Source organism: Thunnus thynnus, chromosome 13 (genome assembly GCF_963924715.1).
Source record: "Thunnus thynnus chromosome 13, fThuThy2.1, whole genome shotgun sequence".
Classification (NCBI taxonomy): Eukaryota; Metazoa; Chordata; class Actinopteri; order Scombriformes; family Scombridae; genus Thunnus; species Thunnus thynnus.
This window is the reverse complement of record NC_089529.1, coordinates 1332797-1359873: the sequence shown is the minus strand read 5'-3', so window position 1 is coordinate 1359873 and position 27077 is coordinate 1332797. Positions and strand designations below refer to the sequence as shown.

General features: G+C 39.2%; 1 protein-coding gene across 1 annotated transcript in view; it reads right to left on the bottom strand.

Moving 5' to 3' along the window:
- The window catches only part of cblb (Cbl proto-oncogene B, E3 ubiquitin protein ligase), a 56720-nt gene extending 30203 nt beyond the window's left edge, over window positions 1-26517 (bottom strand). Inside the window, exons 1-5 of the mRNA XM_067607207.1 lie at window positions 26148-26517; window positions 24874-25051; window positions 24010-24260; window positions 7918-8064; window positions 466-622 (exon numbers count right to left, since the gene is read on the bottom strand). Of these exons, the coding sequence (XP_067463308.1) occupies window positions 466-622; window positions 7918-8064; window positions 24010-24260; window positions 24874-25041 (723 nt within the window). The 5' untranslated portion in view covers window positions 25042-25051; window positions 26148-26517. The remainder of the gene's footprint in view (window positions 1-465; window positions 623-7917; window positions 8065-24009; window positions 24261-24873; window positions 25052-26147) is intronic.
- Window positions 26518-27077: the final 560 nt, after the last annotated feature.

Here is a 27077-nt window from a genome sequence, read left to right as displayed (position 1 = left end):
CCATCCTGGTCTGCCATCTTTAACATCCTCAATGTATCTGTCAGCTTTGTGGCTTCCTTCTTTGTTGAGTATGTGTGCATTGTGCATATTCTGTTAATATAATCTATGATGTAAAATTCTGTCTATTTAAATATAATGCATGAGTGCAATCTGATGTATATCTTTTGCTTATTGTTTAACAGCTTTTTGCTGTGTCTTATACTCTTCGTTAGATCAGGTTATGATAAATCATCTGTGACATGACATGACACACGGTGACAACACCGCATCTTAAAAGCATCTGAAAAGCATCTTCCTGTTTTATGATGGTGCATCCTCTGGGTTCTTAGAAAAGACGACTTCTGTAAAATATAGCTTCCCCTATTTTCATGACACACCACATAAAAATGTGCTTTAATGTGCGGTTTCATTTTTAAACACAACTAGAGTTACTGTTGTGTAACTTGCTTTTTTTTTTTAACCAACCTGGAAGAGGCGTGTGAAGATGTCGAACTCAAAAACAGAAATGAAGTCGTTGCAGGTGAGGTCGATGGTGGATTTGAGGGCCATGGCCTCCAGACCCGAGCTGATGGGATGCACTTCGTGAAGGCACTGTCGGAAGACTTTCCATGGCACTATTGTCCTGCAAGACAGCAAAACATCCAGTCATAAAAGCACAGATACACTAACTCCTGTGACTGCCAGACAAAACTAGCAAATTGATATAAATGTACATTTGAGTTTCTACAAAACAAAAAAGTTTATAGTGATTCATTATTAGTGATTCACAAGCAATGTTGTTCAGCGGTTATTTCTTTAGATGAGATAAAACAAAACTATGTGCAGAATCACATTTTCTCCTTGATTAAGAGTATATTAAAGTGATGGTGAAGTCTGGTCGTCAAAATTGAGGAGGAGTTTGCCCTTTAATTTGAAAGGGCCATGGGTAGTATCTCTTGGCGATATCGTTTCTGCCAAATGTCAAATTATTCAATATATGTGGTGGCAGCAGCCTCAGTGGCCTTTAGACTCTGCTGATGTGGTCAAACACAAGATGTTCATCTCACATACTGTATCTTACTTCCTGACATAGTTAAAAGCTTCTATTGCAGCAACAGTACAAAACTAAAATACCTTGCTGCTACACAGACACACTCAATTATAAAAAGGAACATGCAGAGAGATGAGTTTCTACTGTAGCACTAAACATGAAAGCTTTCTGGAACAAGCAACACATGTCTTTGGTCTGCAGCATCTTTTAGACCTGAACCCCTACACAGCATGTTGTTATTGTTTTCATCTGATGATTCTATCTAACAAGTTTGCACCACATCAAAGTGGAGATAACACAGAGGGAGGCAAATATTTGTCACTTAATGCATCAAGATTAAGAGGTTTCACACATTACTCAAGTTTACTCAAGTTATTTAAGTTCCCCTATTATAAGCAGTAAATAAACAGTCAATAATTGTCAACAATTATAACTAATCCTATGAAGACATTTTATATTATTACAACAATGTTTTATTATATTGTCATTCATTATAGAGTTATAGTTTTAAATACATTAATAAACAAATATAAACCATTTATTGACTGTTTATATTAATGCTAAATAGGATGACTTCAAGTAAAATATATCCATTGTGAATCTATGTAAAAAAAAACCATCCGTCTTGCAGGTGAGGTCCTGATATATGAATCATACATTTAGTTGACTGCTAGGTTACATAGCTCTGTTTGTGACATGACATGCAGCTCTGCAGCAAAAATAAAAATGTGTATTTGCACTGAAACTCCACAGGGCCCACTGAAACAAGGAGTGGCAGCTCCATATGAGGACATTTCCAGAGGGTCCAAAAAAAAAAAAAAACTCTCTTAGAGAACATTTCCTCATTTCTAGTTCTAGCCTGTGTCTGAGTGCCAGGCCTTTTAATTTTACCTCTCAGCCCTGGGCAGCTGAGTGTGTGGAGACGTGTCTCAGCTGGAAGCCCTCCTGCTATTCTTCTCATATATCAACATTTATAATTTGAATACAGAGCATAGCAAACCATTTTAAAAAGCAACATACTTAAAGGGCTTGTTATTGGCTCAAATGGACATAATTTATTAGTAGCGCATTTTATGGTTTTAAAATGATTATTTATTATTTAAAATTCAGCTCCTCTCAAATTCCCAGTAATCACTTTTCTACCCTGGAACTAAACGGTTGTCAAGGCGTATTTATTTTTATTCCACAGTGATGATCAACAATTTGAGCTAAATGTGAAGTCAGTTTAACCTACTTTACAACATTCTGAAAATATTTTATCATAAGATATGATATTTCAAGAAAATGCTGCATCTGCCTTTTATGAAGTCAGCTGTGATATGAGCTGAAACACAAGCACCCCTCTTAAAAGTTACAACCTGCCTCATACAGCTCACACATCATTATTAAAAATGATTATAGTATTATTATAGAGTTGTTCCAGCAAAAATACAAACTGTTATGATCAAATGTAAGGTCAGGTCCTGTTTAAGTCATCATTTTGTTCTTGTGTGTGGTTGCTTGTGTTGAGATTGTTTAGCATAAGTTTGTGTCTTTTATGTATTTTTCATTACATCAAGACCAAGAGCTAAGCATCAATTTCTCTGAAACCAGAGTTGTTGCCTGGTTACCATCAGACATGGACATCGTCAGCAGTTTTAAGATATTTGTTTTTATGTAAGTTTAAGTTGATTTATTTGTGCAGCATTTTTCATACAGTAGATGTTACTCATGGTGCTGCACACATAAGAAACACATATAAAATACTTCATATACATTGCAGCAGATTTTGGGTGTAGACTATAAGATTTAGACTATTTTTGATTTTATATATTATTTCACTTACCAAACACAACTCTAAAATAGTTTTAATATCAATTGAATCATTATTGCTCAGTGTGTTTCATGTGTGTTATGTTTGCATTCTTTTCTCATGTAAATGTCACATGATAGTCTCCCTCAGTAGGTAACATATTAACATATTAACATATTAACATATTAACAGCCCTACAGCGACAATTACAACAGCTTAATCTCCACCATTGCTGTCGTTTGGTGCAAAACACATTCTGGGATACTTAGCTTCAGTATCCTAAGAGGCTAGCTGATTATATTCTCTGGCCTGCTATGATGATGGTAACAATGGACAAAATTGGAAATAAGCTGGCGTTACCACAGCGGCTCCTGAGCTAGCAGCGGGAACAGCAGGAGAGGAGAGCGTCAGGTTTTAATACCAGCACACAGCGAGCGTCAGAGGAGAGAGAAATGAGCACAGTGGGGAAAAAAGACACCACAAGGACAGCCAGATAGTAATGAGAGAGAATACAGCACACTTGAATGCTTCATGAGCTCAGAGTTGAGCAGAAACCCTTCTGATAGTAATCAAGGCAGAAAAAAAACAAGCCAGTGCTGACGGGAACATCACTCTCTGGCTCAACGCATGGCAGACCACAACTTTAATATTCACTCGCCTGTATACATTAGCCTCCCACATGCACTGCTGTGTCTGACACCACCTTACTGGAACACACACACCATCATGTGATTAATTATGCTGCTGTAGTTAGTATTTCATATATAAACTCAACTTCAAGACTTAGCTGAGGTTGTCCCTTACATACAATTTAAAGAGCGTAATACCACCACACACAAAGAGTTCATTGACCTGAAAGAGATCATGTGACAAAGGTAATGGAGTTAGCTCATTTATACTGACTATGCTGAATCTGGGACAATTGTGATTGAATGATTCAGCTTGACCTTTACTGGGTGGTAATTTATGGGCAGGGAAACTCTTTTTACAGAGCTCCTCTGGTAAGTTTACAGGGTACAGGTCTCACGACGGCCCCCTCAGACTATTGATGACGATTCCCGACCACGGGAAGCTGAGGTTTGTAACTATCTATTATAGATTGGTCTTTGGAGCGGCTGTGAACAAAGTGGAGCTGAGAGCACACATTGTCTGAGGTGGGAAGATGTCTGAAGTCGTGCGGATTGTTCATGTTGAATTTATGCAGCCCTGCCTGGCTACAGTCAGATGTGCAGCAGTGCACAGTGGCCACACTGACATGCACACAATCTGTGTGCATGTCAGGATTTGAAGCTTTTCTGTGTCACACATCATAGTAAACTGAATATTTTTGGATTTTGGACTGTTGATCGGACAAAACAAGACATATGAAGATGGAAGTCGACCATATTTCACTGTTTTGTGATATTTTATAGACATAACAGATCAATAATGAATCAAATGATTGCATTATGGGCTCAAAATAGAGTCAGAAGTATTGTAGCTGTGTATCATCATATCTGAATATGTGAAAACAGTTTGTATGAATACATTCAAATGTGTGAAAACATTTTGATCAAATGAATTCAAATGTTTGAATGTGTAAAAATATCTGAACAAATAGAATGTTTGAATCTGTTTCTGTGCATGTTCTTTTATCAACAAATGAAAAAGATTTGCACAAATCATTTCCAGGTTTGCCAAACTCCCTTATAAAACACATAGTAGTATATAATCTGTATTAACACAGTATAATATGTTTCAGTCATTGTGGTCATTTTCAAGAAGACTGTGGTGTCATTTAAATAACCAGACAGACTGCACGCTACAGTTCACCACTGAAACCTTTCAACGGTAGTTAAAAACCGTCCAAATTTGCTGCTAAAAGTGACATTTTGGACCTGAGTGAAACATAAAAGTAAATATCATTCATTTTAACTCCTACTTGCAAACAAGACAGAGCTGATCTCACACTTTGTGAGACAACTTTTAGAATGTGTGAGGAAGCCCCGACCATAGTGAAGAAGCTGGTAGGAGGCAGACTTGTTGAATGAGTCAAAACTAATGTATTCAGTCCAATGTAGCAAACAAACAAACAAACAAAAGGTGTCTCAAAAAAATGAGATGAACACAAGCAAATCAAAATGAACTAGCTCAACTCAGAATAAACTAAGGCGCATGCACACAGCTACACTGTCATCCTCTGATGTCTCATCTCTCCCCTTAAACAGACCCTCCAATCTAGCAGGCACAACCGTATTTATTGCAGGGGTGTCCTTTCCCTTAAACCACCTGGTAGATAACAACGCTACTTGTATCAGTCAACATTGTTCACACAACACACAACACACCCACAGCATTAACCCCCAACCTGAGCCAAAACAAGTACAAATCATATCGATATGAAACCAAACACATGTGGAACACATGGTGGGTATGGAAAGTAACAAAGAAAATGATTAACTTATGGAATGCAGAACTAAACCAATAAACAATGACTAAACTTAACACTTGTCTGTGTTTCTGGTATGTAAACTGTAACCAAACATAACAAACCCGGAATAGTAAGTGTCTGCAGATTCATGCTAGACCTATGGCTAAAACAAACAAGCATGCTTTAATGATAAGATATATGGCATAGATGGTGTGTTCTCACCCACACTGTCACACAATGATTGTACAAAATATTATCATGATGAATAATACATGATCTGAAGCAACATGTTACTTTACAGAAGTTTTTAGCAGCTGCTGTTATCTAAAGTATGTTGATTATGTTACACCACTTTTTTTTCTTTTCTTTTTCTCTTTCTCTCTTGTTTGCATTTCTCAGGGGTGCAAACAACAAGAATAAAGCTGACATTGATTGTGTTCCCCGTCTTCATTGTCTGCACAAAATCCATATATTTTCTCATGGACCTCGTCTACCAGCAGCTCCTCCCTGCTCTACTTTGCTTTTATTTCCATTTTAGCCAATTTTCTATCATTTCATCTTTATTTATATCTCTATTTATTTCATGTTAGTCACTGCTGGATATATTAAAGGTTTCCTACAAATTCAATTCACTTTAAAAAAATTCTAATCATGTTTTTGCAGCACACACAGCAATGAGAAACTTATTCAGAAAGAATGAACGGCTGTGCAGATGTTGGGCAAACCCTAGTCTCTGATTGGTTATTCTAGCTTTGAACATACGTGTTATTTATCATGTCTTAAAGGTTCCTCCTACACATCACTGTTAGTAGGAGTGAGTCACTTGATAAAACTTTCTTGTTCTTCAACTTTTTGCTCCAGTTGACTCTTTAGAGCAGTCTGAAGTGCATAAGAAGTAATGCACTGTGTGTTTGGTACCATACTATCATGAGAACTGACTGATTGTCACTTTAAATAAATCACTATTACAATGCCATCTGCACACACATCAGCACATTCACCTCAATCAGCAACCTAGATAATACAGGAGTATTCCATCCATCATAGCCAGGTGTTCTATAGCTCATCTGCTTACTGTAAACACAATATGACATTTAACATGCACTAATCCATACATGTCAATGAAGATATTGATATGCTGGAAGTAAAGAGAGTGTTCATCAGAAGTGGGCTCCTTTCCCCACACTACACCTACATGTGCTTCTTAAAATATGACACAGGTTTTGAAAGCCCTCATTTAGTGTTTTTGTGGTGTTATTTTTGTTCACTGCATTTAGCCTAACTGGCCTCATTTGGTTAGATAACAGACATATTTAAAGGAAAAAAAAAACCTCCATGTAGTTTTCCTCTCCTGAATCCATTGAAGCAGTGCAGAAAGTATAATTCAGCTCATCCTTCATTGCATTGGATCAATCTCCTGCACCATGAAACAGTTCTTTAGAGGTGGTTTGGGGGCTAAATGCTGTAGTGGCATTATTACTTGAAAAACCACTCAAACCTTAAAATGGCTCTTAACTTCTATTTAAAGAATAATTAGTGACTGGAAGCATCTTGAGCTTCCAGCCACAAGAAAAAGAAAGGGCTCTTCTGTGCTTTTATTTCATCAGTAAAATACAACTGAGGAAGCAGTTCCAACAAACAGCATTGTCACTGATCACCATGCTGATAAAACTCACAACAGTTAGTTGCCATATGGTCTTTACAAGAAATAAAAACAGACACATGTGAATTTAGAAGTCAGTGCGAGCCTTAAATCTTGTTTAAAGATGCACTCAACAGGATACATCCATAAATAACAATGCAACAGGAAGGGGGCTTTAAACCTCTAATACAGATCTTGTAGTTTGGTCCTATTTGCCCAAAATAAAGTGTCATGCATGGTCACTAGCACCGCACACAGGAAGTGCTAAATCGAAACTTACTCAAGTCTGCCTGCCAGTTCTTCAAACCGCAATGTCATTGTCAGTCAGGGATGCTACACTGTGTTTCATGCAAAGCTGTAAATCCAAAATACTGTTTTTGGACCCATAAAGCTTCACAAAACGTACAACATGCAGACAATGTAGACTGAGACTAAGTAGATGGGAGAGGTTGAGTTGGCACATGTGCACACAGGTGGAGGTCATGACCTTGTCTCAGCTGTGCATGTTAGTAAGACTGGTTAAACACAGCAGCTGCTCTCAGCTGGGTGTGGCTGTGTATGTGTGTTTGTGTATGTGTGTTTGTGTATGTGTGTTTGTGTATGTGTGTTTGTGTATGTGTGTTTGTGTGTGTGTGTTTGTGTGTGTGTTTGTGTATGTGTGTTTGGTGTGTGTGTTTGTGTGTGTGTGTTTGTGTGTGTGTTTGTGTATGTGTGTTTGGTGTGTGTGTTTGTGTGACAGTCACTATCTTGGAGCTGCTCCAATATCTGAGCATCTGTCCCTCATGTCATTATATTGAGAAACAGCATGCACACGGGAAGACAAGTCAAGAAATTGATACTAGATGTAGAAACAGGAAATGTCCACACACACACACACACACACACACACACACACACACACACACACACACACACACACACACACTGACATCACAAAGATCTTAACAGCAGCTTCTCTTTATCATAAAATAAAATCTTAACCAAAAAGGGGAATATCAACTGAAAGTTGCACAAGAAGAAGCAATGATGATGGGTATGCTTACTTTTCTCCAAAAAATCTCCTCCAGAAGTCAGCTGCATCAGCTTTGGTGATCCTGAACGTGTCCCCCTGGAACTGTCCTCCAGGGAAGATGGCTTTGATTTCAGCCAGCATGTGGCTGAAGATCAGAGACAGCTTGGTCAGGTTCCTCCTACAGAGAAGAGGCCAGAAAAGAGAGGAAACAGTTGGTGCACCATTATAGCCTCAAATGCTTGACAGACACCATATGGAATATATTTGACCTTCAGAATATAAAGAAAATGTATACATCCTACAAAATCTTTGTTATATCTGCTTCATTCCTAAAAAGTCCCGAAAATAAATGACAAAAAGGGCTTGAATAAAAAGTACATATCACACCTATCACATGATAAATGAAAGTGAAGATGAAAAAGTGTCCGTGTAATATCACCCCGAATGTGTTGAGGATGGTCAGGATGATAAATTCAGATCCAAGTTTCTGACATTTTTCAGCCTGTAAGAATGTTAAACTAGATGGCAAATAGAGCTCTGACTGTGTTGACCCATACTGTATGACCTTTTAAGGAGTTCTTACACCAATCCATTGATTCATATCTGTTAAATATACAAGAATATGTCACAGACATCCCATCTCATCCACCCGGCTATGACACACTAAACACCCCCATTAACCCTCTGCAACCTCCACAGCTCTGGACTCTGAAGTGACTCGCATATGGACAACAATACCTCCAGTATTCTTCTTTAATGATACACATTTAAACACATACTTGTCTTCAAACACATATTACTATTATTATTATTATTACTGTAGTAGTGGTAGTAAATGTTTTCAACACTGTATACTGTATCACAACAACAAATACAGTATTATCATTATTGGATATATATTATCATGCTATTCTTCTCTATTTCCATTATTTCATAGTACTGTACTATTATTGTATGTGTTTAATTACATATACTGCACATACATTTCATATAACACAATTGTATTTAATCCTGTATTTATTATTCATATTTATATCTACATTAGGCACACGTGGTTGTAAGTTGTATTATGGGATTTCTTTCTCACAAATATTTGCATAATTCATTTCCATAGTAATGGAAGGTATATCATCTTCTATTTCATTCCTGATTTCATTTTTTTGTTGTATTCAAATAGTTCTGAGACAGCTGCTATGTGAAGTCTTATATCGCTGTATGTTTTCTTTTGGTGTGAAAACTCTTTTTATTTTTACTTTCTGTTTATTTTCATGCAAAAGTCCCTGTTTGTACATTCATATTGATATTAACCGCTGAAGACTTCTGTCTCTGATTAAGGAGAGGACGGTACAAGTTCTCAATCACGGACTGAACGGCACAGAAATAACTGGAATTCTTGAAATGGCCTTAAAAAACGACAGATAATTAAAAACAATGACTGTTAATTCTACACTGCTGGAACAGGATCATCTGTAAAGGAAGTACAGCTAATAAGTAACATTATACTGGCAGTGTTAGAGCCTCTATCAAACATTTCACTTCAAATGGAACGTCCCATGCAATGTACAAATATTGATTTGCATTTAAATTGCATCAACAGAAAACAGAAGCTTGAACACTAGAGAAGGAGAGATAATTAAAACTTGAATTTTCACAACAGTGTTAATCTTTTCGCAGACTTCTCAGACTTTGAGGAGGTATTAGGAAGTGAGTTGTGAGATTAGTGCTGAAATAGCTGAGATACGGACAGTGGAGTTTAAGCTTACAGCCCAGCAGGTATATATAAATTAGCAATATTCCTAAATCCTCAGGGAGTTAGTGAAGGACACTCCAGGAGGTTTTCTTAGCTTATTCTTTGTGAAGTGCTAGTGATTCTCCTCTCTCTCTCTCTCTCTCTCTCTCCTCTGGGACGGGGATTTGTCTCCAGCTCCCTGAGAGATTAGACCGTGGGCTCGTAAACACTCCGGGGGAAACACACACACACACACACCAGACAGGGTGACTTTGCTCAAGGTGTGAGTGTACGACAAAGACGGCACACTGGCTGTGGGGTGCTGATAACAAGCTTGTGTGTGTGTGTGTGTGTGCTGCACCTTGAGCACATCATTCAAACCTTTAATTCTTCTTTCAAACCTGCAGAGAACAGGCTAGGTTTTGTTCATCACACCTCTGTGATTCACTGGTGTCATAGAACAATCGTGCCACCGAATTTATCATTTGAAGTAAACGTGTATTGGGGGTGCACGTCGTATCATTTCTTTCTGTTATCAATTCAAATCTAACATAAGCTTCTCATCAAAACGCAGCCTCAAACTATGATGATTACATAACATCTGCTTTGGTTGACAGAAGAAATAGATCATCAACACAAAGATCTGAAGTATTACGTCAGAAGACATGCGTCCGGAAAATCATACCAAACATTGTTTTACATTTAATATTAGAACGAGACATTGATTACCGCTGACATTGATTACCTAAATGCTTCCCCTCAGTCTTATATATAACAGACTCTGCAGATTTCTACTTACACACCATTACACAATGCTAGACACACACAGATGGCTCCCTCTTCATACTAGACGTCAATTTGACTGGTACCAATTTATTTTGAAATGCATTCATTTTAAATATCCTTTTTTGTTTAAAACGATTTTTTTTGTTCCTTATACATTATTCACTAGGACGCTCTGATTGGACCGTCTGTGTGTTGTATGTAAGGACGTTTCAGGAATAAGTTATCTGTAAATATCTGCTCTCTGTCATCATTTAGCTTATTTAAAATTAGTTTGTTCTCTTATCTTAAAACAAATTGCCCAGTAATGTTATCACTGTTCCTTTATAGATTGATCATTTCTCTTTTGACTGTGTCTATTCGAAGGTTGTAACTCCTCTGTTCTGTTACTTAGTTTTTTGTTTGTTCTGTCATTGTTGTGTTATGAATTATTGTGTTTTGTCCTGTTTTGTTCTCCACTTGTTATGTAAGTGTTTGTTTGGGACCCCCTTGAAAATGAGATAATACATCTCAAGGGGTTTATGCTGATATAATACATTTTTAGAATCAGCATTAAGCCTGAATTAAAATGAGCTGTCTGCACATAGAAAACTGAGGCAAAGCAATCAGAAAATACTGTCATACAAACAATTCTCAATATTTCATTTCTCTCAGTCTATTTTCATTTATCTGTGGAAGTTGAACTTGCTGTACAGGTTGTAACAGTTTCATTTGCCTGGTAATGCAAAATATACATTTAATGCATTGAAGTTATTTTAACACCATCACAGCCAGCAGGTATACACTCATTGCCAGTTACTTTACACTCCTGCAAATGTTGCCAGTGATGATGGCAGTATACTGTCAGTGTCTCTGTCTGGCAGGTTGGATGTTTTTTCTACACTTAAGTGCCAATTGATGCAGCGCAGCCACGTAAAACAACACCCACATGCAGTGTGGTGGAGTCCAACATCTTCTGCTTTGAGAACATATGATTTCACATTTATGAAAAGTTCATTATAATTAAGGTTAATGATCAGTGACTTCTGGGAAAAAAAAAACCCCAAGCTTCAGTACTGTGTTTCATGAAAAGTGCAATTGAAAGAAATTCATTTTCCCATTTGCAGATGAATATGTGAAATAAATGTTGGATCAAACAAGAATCTAACAGCACTCTGTTTGCTTTAGATTCACTCACTAGTAGTTCATCAGTTGTACAATGGCTGAAAGACAACATACTGTTCTGATAGCCAAACGATTAAGGCACATATCACATAACCACAGCATCCCCTGTTCACTTCTAGCCACGGAGATTTGGTGAATGTCATACCTCTCTCTCCCCTTGTTTCCTGTCTGCCTGTTCACTGTAAAAAAAAACTGTTGAAAACATCACTTTTAAAACACAGCTGCATGCATTTCTGCTTCAAACCCCTCAACAAACCTGAACACAGCCACAACACGTTATTTGTCACGAGGGCTGTGACTCTCACTCTTTCTCAACAGGCAGTCACAGCTATCACTAATGCTTCCTCCTACACGTAAAAGCCAGAGTGAGAGTAGGCTGATATTGGATACTTGATTGATTGGATGTTTGTTGTTCCACCTTTAAAAAAAAAAAAACTCTTTCAAGAAACAGACATGCAAAGACACATAAAGAGGAACTTACAGCCACTTGTTTGAATATCTGACAGACTTTCTACCTGTATTCTGACAGCTGTCAAAAGGCTATGAACAACATAGGAAACCAGAATGTGCTTACTCCCCAGATAAACTTGTGTCTTCAGTATACATTGAACTGCTGACTCATGCTGATGGCAGTTTTATACATCTAGATGGCAGTTACAAAGTGAGACAGGCATGATTTATTTATGTCTTCTCCTATGATAGCAGACTACCATCAATCTTAATGCTGTTTGGGTCAAATTATTAATGACATAGCAGATGCTGTGTACTTTCTGTCTTCGACCACACACACACAGGTTTTGCATGTGGTGTACACCACATAGCTGACAGTGATATGACTCAATCAGCAATCGTGACTGAGAGAAGTATAGGCTATTTAGAAAATACATCGCTTCACACTCCTTCAACAGTAGATGCTTTCTTCTCATACTAGACTGATTGAGATGTCAAATAATCCATTTATTGCACTTGCAGAGTCGAGACTAGAGTAAAATAAAGAGGGGGACAGCAGGTTAAAGTGGGATAAGTGAGAATCACTGTCCTGTACCTTGGTGGTAGCATACACTTCAGTACATACACTCCAGTTTGTGTGTGTGTGTGTGTGCGTGTGTGTGTGAGTGAGTGTGTTTGCCTGCACTGACAAAGCCAAGCCCGTCTCAGTAATTTCATGCTCTTCCAGTCACCATTAGGCCTCTAATCAACCGAGGACCAGCCAAAAACTCTCCATTGGGATGCAGAGGGAGAGGCTGCAGATGCTTACATAATGGTTGTGATTTGAACTCAATTTGGAGCCGTGTGGTGGAGGAGTGCTCTGCTCTGAAACACCCCCAAACAAACACTAAATGCACCGTGCATTCTCAGCTGTAGGATGCATTCAAAGAGATTTTTTTGCTATATTTTTTCTTTCCATCATGAGACTGCACTTCTCACTGACAATGAGTCAGATTCCATTTTTCTAGAATGTCATTTGACACCATGTGCAGGCAGATAGTGTGTTTAAGTCCTCTGCAGTAACGTAGTTTACTGTTCCTCATGTGTCCTTGCCATGCCCTGTGCCATTAGAGCGGTTGTGTAATCTGCCTGGTCTGACGAGCGCCCGAGGAAAGCCAGCCCATTCATTAGGCCTAATGTACTCAGAGAGTGTGGAGCAGGGTGGGCAGAAACTGTTGGCTGACTAACACATAGTTGTTGCAGACATACTTTGATGTGCTGGTAAATCCTACTCGGCTCTAAATGAAACCAAAACCTTCAACAAAAAAAGTAAACTTTCAGCCTCCGTTGAAATTAAAGAAACACTTTTATAACAACGTGCTGGCAGCAGCCTACACGGTGTCACACTGTTGTTGTGGTGACACCTGCACTACTGCAGCTAAACCACCCACTATCTATATTCCAACTGGTTTCCTGTCACCTGAACAATGTTCCTCTAGCTCAGTGTGACACCGAACATTTCCCTCCAAAACAGTTGGGCCACTATGAGAGAAGAGAAGAGGTCTCAGAATAATGTTCATTTATATAAAAAATACTAGAATGTTTCCTGGAGGAAAGATGTCAGTCTCAAGATCGCTTCATTCACTAGTATTTGTCTCATTTTGAGAAGCAGTAAGGACATTTTTTCCACATGTATAGGGACAGTTAAATCAAAAACTGCAACGTTTCTCTCATACAGATGACAAAATGTAGTCAAAGGGGGGGACAATGACAAAGAGGGGGGGGATTAAAACCATACACCTGCCTGACATTCAGCTGCTGTCTGGGATTTGAGATAGCTATGATGATGAGGCCTGGAGGTTAAAGGTCAAAGCTGGGGGGGATGAGGACAGGGGCAGGGGGTAAAGGTACCCTTAGTACAAGGTTTAAGCTGCATGCTTTGATCCAATAGGCCAGGAGGGGCCAGTCATGTTTTTCTCTGTGTGTGTTTGTGTTTGGGTGTGTTGGTGCAGCTGACAGCAGAGATATGAAGAGAGCAGAGTGGCCATGCGGGACTGTAATGGTCTCACAAAGGGACTATCAGACAGATGAGATGTCTATCACATCTCCTACATGCTGCTACTGCTGCCACACTGAATAAGCTAAAGGCTGGGCTGCAGGCTGGTGGGGAACAAACAGCTGCGACGAGGGTGAGGAGGAGGAGTATACAGGGTTAGGAGGAGAGGTCGAGGGAGGGAACGCACTGCAGGTCAAAGCAGAGAGACGGGTGATGAATGGAAACTGGGGGAGAGGGGCACTCAGTAAGCTGAGTCGCTCATTTAATTGTTTCAAAAGATTGTTATTAGCATCAATTATTCAGGCACATCATTTGTCACAGAAAAGAGCTACAGAACACTGTTCATCAAGACAGAGAGAGACAGAAGAGGGAACAGAGCTCTTCATTTGAAACTTAGAGAAAAACAGCTGAGGCCATCAATCAAGAGCGATGAAAAGCCAGAACGGTGAGCAACGGGAGGAAAACACAAAAGCAGAAGAGTTTGTGTTCATGAAGGTTTCCTTTCTTAGCTTATCCGTCCTGACTCAGAAGCTTCGACTGTGTAATGGATGGATGGAGGAGGAGATCACAGAATCTCCTCCCTCTGTCTGGAAATAGAGACATACAGTAGGAAACATACACTTGTTGTTAAGATGCCAGCTGATAGAAAACAGCATGAATGTTTTTCTGCCTTTATAACTTGATATTATTTACATAACAGCATGTGTATGGTTCTATATGTAAAACCTTTATCACATTATTTTGCAGACACGTCCTGGGACACAAACAGAGAGCTAAACCGAAACATAAGTCACTGTATATGCAAAGCATTTCCTTTCATTACAGGTTGGCTAATGTTGCTGAGTCCCTTTTTTGAATACAGGAAATTTAAAAATCAAACTGTCTGTAAATATTAAGATCAGTTAGAGCTAGTGTGTACATTAGACTAACTTCTTACAGCGGTGGCTGGGCTGCACCTAACTGTTTCATCAGGCACCATTTAGGTGCAGCCAAAAATTCTGAGTGTGCCTTTTGGGGCTGCAATAATACATTGTAAGTGGTTTCTTTTCTTTACCTTCTTTGTCTCATACACATTGGTCATTTCTTAGTACATTATGTCAATGACTGTAAACAGGAATAAAGGTGCAGATAAATGTTTTTTTCTTTATTTAAATCACAGCACACTCAACAAGAAATCGCCTCAATTGTTTAAAAAATAAACTTAAAAAGTGCTCAAATAAATACATCAAACTCCAATATAGGCATGTATTTTCTTATGTGATAGGCTCTGGCTCTGGCTCAGAGTCAATGAGGCCATCTCCCCCCAGAAGGAAAGGGGACAGGGGAGAGCTCCACTGATGAGGTCTGCTCAATAGTTCTCTTCATTTTGAATTATGTTTTAAGGTTGTGATGTCACCCACGATTTCTCTTGTTCACGTGCAAGGAATGTGGGAGGAGTACAGGGTGCGGTCTCACACGTACACACACATACACACACATGCACAGCACATGTACTATGTGTAGCCTACAAAATAATCCCACTATAGCCAACAAAATAATCTACAGAAGATATGTTTAGAATATTTGTTCAAAGGCAAACGTCTGCACACCTAGTTCATGTTTGTTAAAAAATATATTTTTATACTTTTTTTTTTTTTTTTTTTTTTTTTTTTTTAAATCAGACCTGCTAAATTCCATGAAAACGTTTAGTTGCACTTGTCAGATTTTTGGTTGCATGGTGGCACTCTGGAGCCCTGATTAGGATGTTGACTTGAATTATGGTTGCTCAAAAGGGTTAACTTTGACCAGCCGTCCATCCTTTTCTATACCTGCTTACGCTACGCAGGGTCTGAAGCCTATATCCCAGCATGCATCAGACAAGATGTGGGGAACACTCTGAACAGGTCCCCAGTCTGCCACAGAGCTAAATACATAGAGGCAAGCGTTTACAGGAAGTTGAAGTTTCCAGTTCACCTAACCTCATGTGGAGAGTGTGCATCTCCACACACACACAAAGGTCACAGCCAGTCAAGATTCAAAAGATGTTTCAAAATGATCTGTGAAGATTAATCACTCTAACTCTACTGCATGATATCTGTGTGTGGGTGTGAGTGAGAGCTGATTACGGTTGCATTTGTAATCCTTCATTAGGTCACGGCAGGTGAAGTAAATGTCATGAGTGACTTTGTGAAATGTTGAGTTTTATGTTCACTGGATCATGGAGCGAATACTCCTCCGCGTCCATTCCGTACAATGTGTATCAGCAGATTGAGACCAAACCTTAGTCAGAGCACAGTGAGTAAGCCTACCAATGACCCTTACCACACACACACACACACACACACACACACACACCCCTCCCCCGTGCTATGAGCCTCTTGGTTCCTGACTGAAGCTCTCTGGCTTCCTCCTCTGGTGCTCCACTTCCTCCCCAGATGGTTCTACTTTCTGGAAGCTTACAAGCCTTCCATGGGAACGTGTGACATCATCACCTCAAAGCACGACTGCTCACTGTGACGCGCCAACAAGAGAGGACCTGTTCCAGATCAGTCTGTAGAATTGATAGCGCAGTGCATTCCACATGAAAAATGATGAGATGAAAGAACTGCTCATAAACTATTGAATAAAAATATGCCTACTACTAGCTGTTATTCATACAGTGAATATTAAATCTTTTTTTTTTTGTTTTAAAGTCTCATTTTACACTATAGGAATGATGCTGCAAATGGATCCTGAATTGAAAGACTGAAATGTGGAGAGATTATTCACCAGGAAACACTTCCTGTCCTTTCAGCTCAGTAATTCAAGCACATCACTTCCATTCATCCGCCTACAGCCTGCACTGGAAACATGAATCAGGCATTCATTCATTTACCATAGAAGTCATTGTGGACTAATTACATTTTCCTTGCAGGTACTTTGGAAACACACAAATTCCCAAAAATCCCTGCAAACAGTACAATTTACTTTCAATATAAACTCTCCAAAAATGGATTATCAATTATCTACATGAGGTAGACTGATTGTCACTATGGTTACAGTGTGATATGATGATAACTTGATATGTCAAAAAATAACGCTATTGAAACCTTTTTATTCTATTGTAAAAAAAAAAGTAGACGTCAAGTCTGGCTGCCAGTATTACATGTAACACGTCTGACTTCACAGGTTTCTGCAGATAGGAAACCAACCATCAGACAGACAATTACGCTAAGTCTTCCTAACCAAAACCCACAACAGAAGGAACTCAACCCGTAATGGAGCTGATTATCATTAAAACATGTTTTATATGAAACATTTATTCAAAGTTTAATGTAAGATCCTGATCTCAACTCTTCATATTTTGGGAACATTACAAAGTCTGTGCCTGAAGCAAGCTTCAGCTAGTTGTTAGTCATAGATGCTAGAACTTAATTAACAGTCTTTTTCATTCAGTGTTAAAAACAACTCTTATCTCAACTCTTATCATCAAAACATATTTTACTCTATGAACTGTAAAAGCTTGCAAACTTTCAAGACTTCTATTTAACTCAAAAGCACATTGGTGATGATTTCTAAAAGTTTTCAGATAAATAATTCCACATGATGACTTTGATTGATCGAAAACACAGTGTCTCAACTTCTAATCAGGAAGATTTGAAGGCAAGTCGCCATTTAAAACGAATCCCCTCTAAATTAAAACATGATAAACTGGCAATTAGACTAAGCACTGAGCTGCACCGTACCTCGCTACTTCCAGAGTCAGCCAATCACAAATTAGCTTGAAAAAGTTGATATTCACTCTCCTCTAGTTCTGTATGAGGCTCATTTCCCTGCAAAATATAATTCCTGTAAGTGATGGAGTCATCTAGAAAGCCTGCAGTATAAATACGCTGCTGCCAAAAGACCTTTTCTGCATTTATTCTGCTGTTAGAGAGTCATCATCATTACTGTTGGCCATGACGAAAAGTTAGAAAATACACAGCGTGCTCCTCCAACATGTCTGCACCATGACTCAGGGGTTATTCACAATCAGACGGGGGCGGGTGAGTAGATGGATTGAAGAGGGAAGGAGGTCAGATTGTCTTTTATCTGCAACGCTCTGCTTCCTGGCAAAAGAAGTGGACTTTTAATCCAGCTGATTTAGAGACAATCACTTTAGGAAGCTGCTAAAGCCATGCTTGTCAGGCCGGCTGTAAAACGCTCTGCTGTGCAAATCACTTCAGATATGGCTATATGGTGGCAGGGCATTATAGAGTTCGCAGCACGGCCACACATGCTAAAAATGTATACAGTCACGCTGCTGTTAATGTGCGCTAGATAAGTGTCCAGGAAATGGGATATGTTATATATCTATATATATATATATATCACATGTATTTTAATCGTCTTCACAGCCAGTAATATATTTTACAAAACTATAACAAAGAGCAACATTAAAGGCACTGTTTATGACAGTACAGCAACATTTGACTTACTGTACGTAGAGCACGCTTGCACATTACCAAATGAGCACTTCAGTGGAGGGTCTGTAATTATGTAATTACTCTACTTGAAGCTAATTGATTTACTGTAAAAGTCTCTTTTCATGGGATCACCACGGAGAAAAAAAAAAAAGAAAGCAAGTTGACCCGACCTCCAGTAAAAGATGCCTAAAGCCAAGGCAGAGCTCGTTTAAAGAGCAACTTCATGTTTTACAGCTCAACCTTGGCAAATGACATCTCATGCAGTGAATTGATCCTTTGCAGCAGTGAGTTATGAAAGCCACAGCTGTTGTGTTTGTCAATGTCATTTTATGCTGCGGTTGCAGGTCTCTCTACTGAGAAGAGTTTTCATTTCAGAAAGGAAGAATCGGGCTAAATTAAGACATTTATCAGCTGTTTCGACCCTTAACTGCCAACGTGCATGACAGATTGAGCACATGTGTATCTCATCTCAAGTGAGGAAGTGACAAGTTTTCCTACATTCAACAAAAACTGATCTTCTACACTGATCCCTCTTGACTAATGCACAGAGTTCAGTCACTGCCAAGGTGTGATGGTGCCAAAGGTTTGTTTTAGAAAATCAAGACTTTATTAAAAAAGGATCTTGGAAAAAAATGTCAAGGAAACTAATTTGTCTAATTAAATAAAAGCGCCTGCAGGGGCTCTCTGGCTTTTTGATTCAAAAGGGGCTACAAATGACAAATTGCTCTTCAGACTTAAGTGGCAAATATAACTTCAGGGTCAAAGACAATTAACCTAAAGAGACACAAGCATTTAAAGTAGAAACAGAAAGTTCCTGTGTAATCTTTTACAAGAACAGCTGTTTGCAATTTTCTTCCATCCTTTAATTTCCTAATTAATATTCCTATCACATCCACATCTCGCTCAGCATGTGGTGAGGAAAGATCCAGCAGGATGGGGATCAGGTGGTCAGATGTGGAGATGGGGGACAAAGAAGACAGGGTAACAAGACTGGGTGGGGGTGGGGGGGTGGGGGAGGCACATGGACATCAGATGGCTTCAGATGGGGTGCAGCCCAGGAGAAGTGTTTGGGGGTGATCACAGCAGTTAATCAAGCGTATGAAACAGACTTGTGCTAGACAGGCTGCCACAAAGACACAGCAGGCCACATATGGGTTAGCCATGTCCCTGGAGACAGATGTCATACCAGATGTGAGATCATTTCACCGTTTCCTCAAAGAGAATTTGCTCCTTTCATGCGTCTTTGTCAGAGGATATCGTGTGTTGTGTAAAACATTTGCACACTCTCACGCTGATAAAAAAGGATGGTCGAGTTTCTTCACATCATCTCGCTTTAGAACAGGAACTTCCCTTGATGAAGCTCTGATGACTATGTTTACCATAACACATAACTAACAGTTTCATACAGGACAATGGTTATTTATTTGTTGTACTGATGTGCACTTCCATTTCTACCATTTCCACTGTGAACACACCCGTTATTTCTTTCATTACTTAGTGAGGGTCTCTAATCAGACATTCTCACACAGTTAGAGAGAGTGTCTTCAGTAAATAGTATTCACTATTTGAGTACATTTGAGTATGAAAACCTATATTTACATAACAACATATCATGTGGAAGGATAGGGCTGTTTCAAACTGCGACTATATGTAAGCACAAGTACAAGCCTGGGCAGGGTAATGTGACATGTTTTGGCCGAGGATTATTTAAAAAATCCAAATCTGTGTTTTATGTGGGCTTTGGTTGCCTAGAGATTAGATTTCTATGAAAGGTAGCAGAGAGAAATGGAATTCATTGTGATTACAGAGTCACTGTTGCATTGCCAGTAGCGTACGTGAGAGAACTGAGGGAGTGAAAACACTATTACATTTTTTATTGTTGTTTGTTGTCAGGCATACCGCAGCTATGACAAGTAAATTATACTGTGACTGAAACACATCGAATAATGACTGTGGTTCTTAAATGGGATGGAGGTAACAGGCATTATTTTTTTTATGTAAAATGAATTTCATAAAGAAGCATAAAGACAAATGTCACCTCTTTTTCAGAAAGGTATGCAATCATTAACATTCAGAGCAGAGCAGCAGCCCTGGAGCTGGTCAGGATTCAGAGTTTTGACATTTCCAGTGGGAGGAAGCTTGCAGACAACTGGGTTTAAAAAAGGAGATCTCTGATTGAAGAATGGTCTCCCTGTTCACTAGGACACCCAGCTGCCTCCAAAATTAGCCGCACCACAGCCTTAGATAGAAGTGGTAACAATGTCTGCAAGCGCGTGTCAAAGCAGTTCTCACTCTGTCTCTCTTTTTAAAAGACGATGCTTGTGGTGTCAAGTAACACCTGCTCACCCTGATGTAATTAAAGTAAATGTAATAAAGTAAATAACACTAGTCAATAATGAAATCAAATCTTGGAACTGTCATACAATATTGTTTTTGCTGGTAATGCAATAATGTGTCCATGTAATGCATCACCTGGTTGCTGCCCTGAGTTTGTAACTTTTCTAAATGAAAAGAAAGTGTCAGTGAAGTTCATTTTACACTACTGCTTTTGAGTAAGTGTTGGGGGGCTAACAGCTATGCTACGCTGTGCTTCTCTCACTGCTCAAAGAGAATTCAGTCCATCTATCAGGAAGGCTGGCACATCCTGCATGACTCTACACATCTAATGCAAGCATCAAAGTTTATCTTAAAAGTAGGGGACATGATGCCTTCTTGTACTAATAAAGCCATTTCAACCTTTTTCCTCTTTTAGTGGAAGTACAGTAGCAATGTGTAGCGTTCACTGTAAACATTGTTTTCATCGTGACAGATTAAGCCGACACAAGCAGAGTCTGCTGGGAACTCCGTGGTGAAGACGCAATTACTGACTAAGAAATGAGAAAGAAGTCAAGTTTGAGAAACAGAGAGAATTAAGAGAGGAGATGAGACAGATAGATCAAAAACTCTGCTGGTTGACTTCAGAGCTCAACTAGAGAGGAAATATATGAACAGGATGTAAAGTGCATGGGGATTTTCCCTCTGCTGTGCACATGGCAATCAGAGAGAGTACAGGAGAATCACTGGAGCCTTTCACAGCCTTAATTATCTTGAGCTCCTCTCTTGTAGAAATGTTTCATGCATGGGAATGCTCAAATGAAATAAAATTCACTTTCTTAGTTCTTTCTTCTTTTTGGACACATGAAAAAAAGTCTGCATGTAAAACATAAAGTGATTTATTGTGAGACGGTCCAATTTTTTGCTGTTGTGGCGGCACTGTTTTTGCTTTTACTATCATCCAGTACAATTTTACTACTTAGCAGTTCACATTCATCCTGACTCATTCTCCTTACATCCGCTGCTCCAGTCAATACTAAGTGATCATAATGCGTTTAGGTCATTGTTAAAGAGGAAATTGTTGTGGTAATCCAAAACAAACAGTTGGAAAAAAAAAAGTTTTATATTTTGGTTTACTTAACAGTGGCAAACTTCCTGTCAGCAACTTCACTATCACAGTGCTACAGTGATGTATCATCTGTGCATGAACACAATTTTTAATATAATGCATTGTACGAGAGAGCACACAGTAAAAGCATGGACAGCAGCACTGGCTGCTATACACGGAAAACCAAAAATGACTGCAACATTTATTTTCTGCTGATTATGCCCCTGCTTTCTCTTCTTCCTCCAACTCTCCTCTCTTTCACTTCTCCATCTTCACCTCCCACTCTCTCTATAATCTGAGTCAATCAGGCTCATGTCTAACATACCACAATCACAGTGGGCTGATGTAAGAAAAGGTGACATGCCAGCCGCTTACAGGCCACCGACCAAAATCTCTCCTTGATATGTCACAGCTTGTGAAGTGGACAGTGAGGAGGACAGGAAGTGTTGGGTGTCCTTCCTGGAACCCTCACTGTCACCATCATCATCACTGTCATCACATTATCTCTCATGTCCCATTTCAAGGTATTTTTATATTTATTGTAATGGTGAAGTGGCTGACGTCAAACAAGACAGTCCACTTCTAATTCAAGATCATTTTGGAGTAAATTAAAGGATAATTATGGAGATTTTCTATGTTTTTCTTGAAAAAATCTTTGGAGCCAAACCAACAATGAACTGATCTACTAACAAGTATTGTATGTTCATCCAAAGCCTGATCTTATTCCTAGTCCAAAAACTATTAAAACTAAAAATGCTAGTTTATTGTGCTACATATTACAACCTCTTGACTTTGTGCCACATTGTAAATTTCTCAAAGAGCTTTAGTTGAAAGTCAAGAGGTTGTGATAAGTAGCACAACAAGCTAGCAAAGCTGTAAACAGAACCGTTTACACACATGCTCAGTGGCGTCTGCCTTACACAGAACTACTCTCCAGAGACTGAACTGTGATGCTGTTATTCGTCTTTGGAGACCTTTCTAAACAAACTAACATGGCCATAATGATCATGACATCACCCAATGCAGCGGTGTGGCTCATTGATGTATTTTTAATAGTTTTTGAACGACGGAGGTCTACAGCACAGAGAAATGAGATATATCAGGCTTTGGATGCACACACATGACTTAATTATTGTTGCTTTGTCTCTGCACATGAGATATGTTGACAATAAGAAAAATATAGAAAATGGCCAGACTTATCCCTTAAGCACAATTATGTCCAAAACAACAATATTTTGTCAAGATTTTTGATTAATTTTAAGATTAGTGACTTAATTGAGATGTAGTGAGCTCTAGAACAAAAAGCAGTTTTTCTTTTTGACATCATGTTCATGAAAACTACTTTTTAATATCACCAGGCATGACATTTATAGTTCTAAAATTCAGTGTGGCAGATATGAGTAAATTGTGGATTGAACTGATGCAATGGGAGGTTGTTTCACTTTTTCTGTGAGATGACACACATCTGAAGTACAAAGATGAGCTTCATCTCATACTGAAATGAAACACACACAAACACTGATTTTCCATCAGCAATGTATCAAAATAAAAACGCTGACGAAAACTCCAGATTCAAGTGCAAATACTAGGAAAGTTTTGACTGTCATTCCATGTCTTGTCTCTGTGACCATGGCTGTCAGTGAGTAACAAAATGAGCGCAGTGACGCCAGACACAACTCACATCCTGTCTCTTACATGATTCTAATAGGACAGCTGTACAGAGGGCATCCTGCAGCATCTACTGTATGCTTCTAACCCACATACATTTGCACACAGCCTTGGATCTGGGTGACCTGAACAGAGTATACCCTCAGGACAGCTGCCTACCACTAAGAAGATTCTTCATGTTTAAACAATCAACAAAACTATAATGTATTAAACTACCTCCAGATTGTCCATTTTGTCTACATTGCCCAATGTGCCTGGGAGACCTCACAGAATTATCATTGCTTTGAAGGTGGTTTTCTACTCAAAGGTCAAGGCAGGTCAAGATAATTACCCTCCGTACACCATGAGTCACACACAGTCTCACACAGTCACTGCCCCTTGTCATTCCAAAAGCCTCCAAGAAGTAAAAAAGTAAAAGAAAAAAAGAGGGATGAAGATAATTCTCTTACCTGTCCTGTGACTGTTCCTCATACATCCTCTCCTTTCCCTCTTTGAAGAGCCGGATGGCTCGTTTGGATTTCTTCATAAGGCTATCGATGTAGATTTTAAAGTACTCATTCTCACTGAGCTGTGTGAGTCTCTGGTTCTCCTCGTATTTGCCCAGTATAAGCCGCAGGTGCTGGTAGGCATCAGGTAAGATATCCAGGATGTACGGCGGACTGTTTTTCAGCTGGAGTCTGGGATTTTGGCAGAGGCGGACCTGAGGCAAAGAAATCCATTAATGAATACTTGCTGGATGCTTGAAGATTTAATTGTGTTTACTGCATTATAGAAAGTGAGCCAGCATTTGACACAACAACTAAGCAGGATCAGATCAGGATGCTGATTTGCTGAGTTTTGATTTGACTTCTTGAAACAAAGCCACGCTGGCCATCAAAAACATTGGATGTTTGAAAACTGGGGTCAAAGGCAAACTCTAAGATGAGTGAATGCAAAGACTATAATGCAAATTACTCTCTTACTTTTATTGCAGAGACACATCTCCATCTGGCTGTATACAGCCAACTCACTAGTGATGCTGTCAGTATCTTTATACAGTATCTGGTTTAATGAATCAGTCTTCTCCTGTTCTTGGACACATCATCAGTGATGTATCATATACTTTGACAAACATGTTCTAGACAAGATGTGTAACATTAGGATGTATCAAACAACTGCTTGAATTAATCTAAAACACCATCTGAAAATATGAGCCGGGAACAAATGTGCACCCCATTAGCATTAGCCCCACCTCTCCATGTGCATCTACAACAAAGACTGTGTCTGCTGCCATCTGGCATGCAGGCCCGATGGGTTTATCACTCTTAACTTACAACTTTGTCCATGAGCTTCCAGGTTTTCTCCACAGTCCGCCGGTCAGCAGCAGCTTGTTTCGGTGGTCCCACTGCATCCTGGATGGCATCAATGATGCCTAAAATCCGACCTTTACTTCGGTTTGGTCCACGTCCGCCAGGGTTTCGGCCACTGAGAGCAGTTGCCATTTCCTATACACTGAGACAACAAAAGGAATTATTACAGTCAGTTTTTAACACATTAGCAGCTAATAAAAAGCAGTTACCCCATATGGAAAAATAATACATTTCTGATCGTATGCATAGACACGCTGTAAGTCAGCATTTTAACCTCACTCACTGTTACAGTAAACTGAAGGTTTTTTCAGTTAGTAAAATAATCACTTACAGTTATCCTATGGCTTGTTGTATGATGTTATGTTACCTTATTGTCAGTTGTTTTGCTTTTAAGAGAGAACTCCTCAACTTTCAAGTGAAACTAAAACGAGCCTCACCTCTCTGGTTCGTTAGTTCTGAGGAACTGTTACGACAGCTCAAATGCTTATGTCATTACCATTGCTTTTCCCATAAGTACTGTGCAACAGATACCTGAAAGGCCTATTTGTGTTTGACTGATGCTTGTGAAAGGGACTATTTCAGAGGTCTCCACAATGACCAGTCCCAGTGTCATTTTATTTACTAGAGGTCTACATGATGAGAGAATGTATACGGATGTCTATACTGAATAGAATGATCATTCTCCTTACTGCAACCATATTCACCTACAGTACAGCAGTGATGTACAAAACAGAACTTCTTTCCAATCCTGACGGGCTACTGAGTAGGCTTCGTTGTTTTGTGCATATACCTAGTTGGTCCTTGACATGACAGCTTTGGAACCTCTGCTTTACTGCTATTTTCCTCCCTCAAGAGCTCACTGATGATCATGTAATTTTCACATATTAATACCACAAATGAAAGTGTACCCAGATGACACAAAACAAACTGCTGATTTTTACTCAGCCTCTTAATCTTGTTTCTGGATAAGTATACAGTTAACAGTGGTCAAGCTGGACTTAGTGTGCTAGTATACTTTATGTTTACATGGTGATCTGACGTCACTCCGTTTTGCTGTTATTTCAGTACCATCCTATAATTGTTGGGGTACAACTATTGTTTCCTGGGGGGTTGATTTGATCAGCGACTGTGACTGAGCTGCCAGAGCAACTCACACGAGCCAGTGAAGCCCAGAACAAGAGCTCCTTTACAGTCACTGTGGCTTCATCAGCAGGGAAAAACACCAAGTCCTAACTTACCAAACCACCAGGGAATGTCTGCTGGGATCCCTGTTCAACTCGGTCCACATCCAGCGCACAAAAAACAAGGAGTGTCCAAGTGTCCAGAGGAAAAACGTGTCGGGAAAAGTGTCCAGCGTGTGTAATCCTGTTGCTTCACAATAAATCCTCCATATTTAAAGTCGTCGTATAAAAGCTGTTCCTCACTAGCTGTCGGAGGAGTTGGATAAACGCGAAGCTGGGAGGTCTGTACACTATGTTTTGTACAGAGACATCAGTGTAAAGTTAGCTATTGTAAAAACTGTCACATCCACCTACATATTTCAAAATAAAGCCTCAATTCAGGCGCACAATCATTTACACACAGCCTAATATGCATTATTCAGTCAGTCTGTCCCTATCAAATGTGATCGTTCATTTAAATGTTTTAATCATTATATTACCCTACTCTTCCCACAGCTTTTCCTTCTCACCCAACAGTGGTGGATTCTCCATCTTTATATTGAAGCTCTTTCATTACTTCCTGTGCTGTCAGTCGATGTTGGCTGACTTGACGCAGCTGTTCCAGCGGTAGGAGGGTCAATGGGAGTATGAAGCAATATTTTCCAGGAACCACTAACGCAATGACAGAAGCGACCAGACACCCATCGGTGCTCTGTGAGGATGTCACTAATGTCAAGTTTGACAGACTCAGTGAGAACAGCCACATCCGGCTTCAACTCTCAAGATAAAAGGCTTTTTGATGACCCCCAGGGGACAAAGTTGATAACGACATAATATTGTAAGACCAATATTGGTCTCGAATGTTTCCATCTTGAGCTTTATAATGATTTCAAAAGAAATTTTTGTTCATTTGCATAGAGTTTGTAAAAACTCAAACAATATCAACTGGCGACTTATGGTGATTATTTTTCACAACATCTATATATATGCTCACAAACAAACATTTAA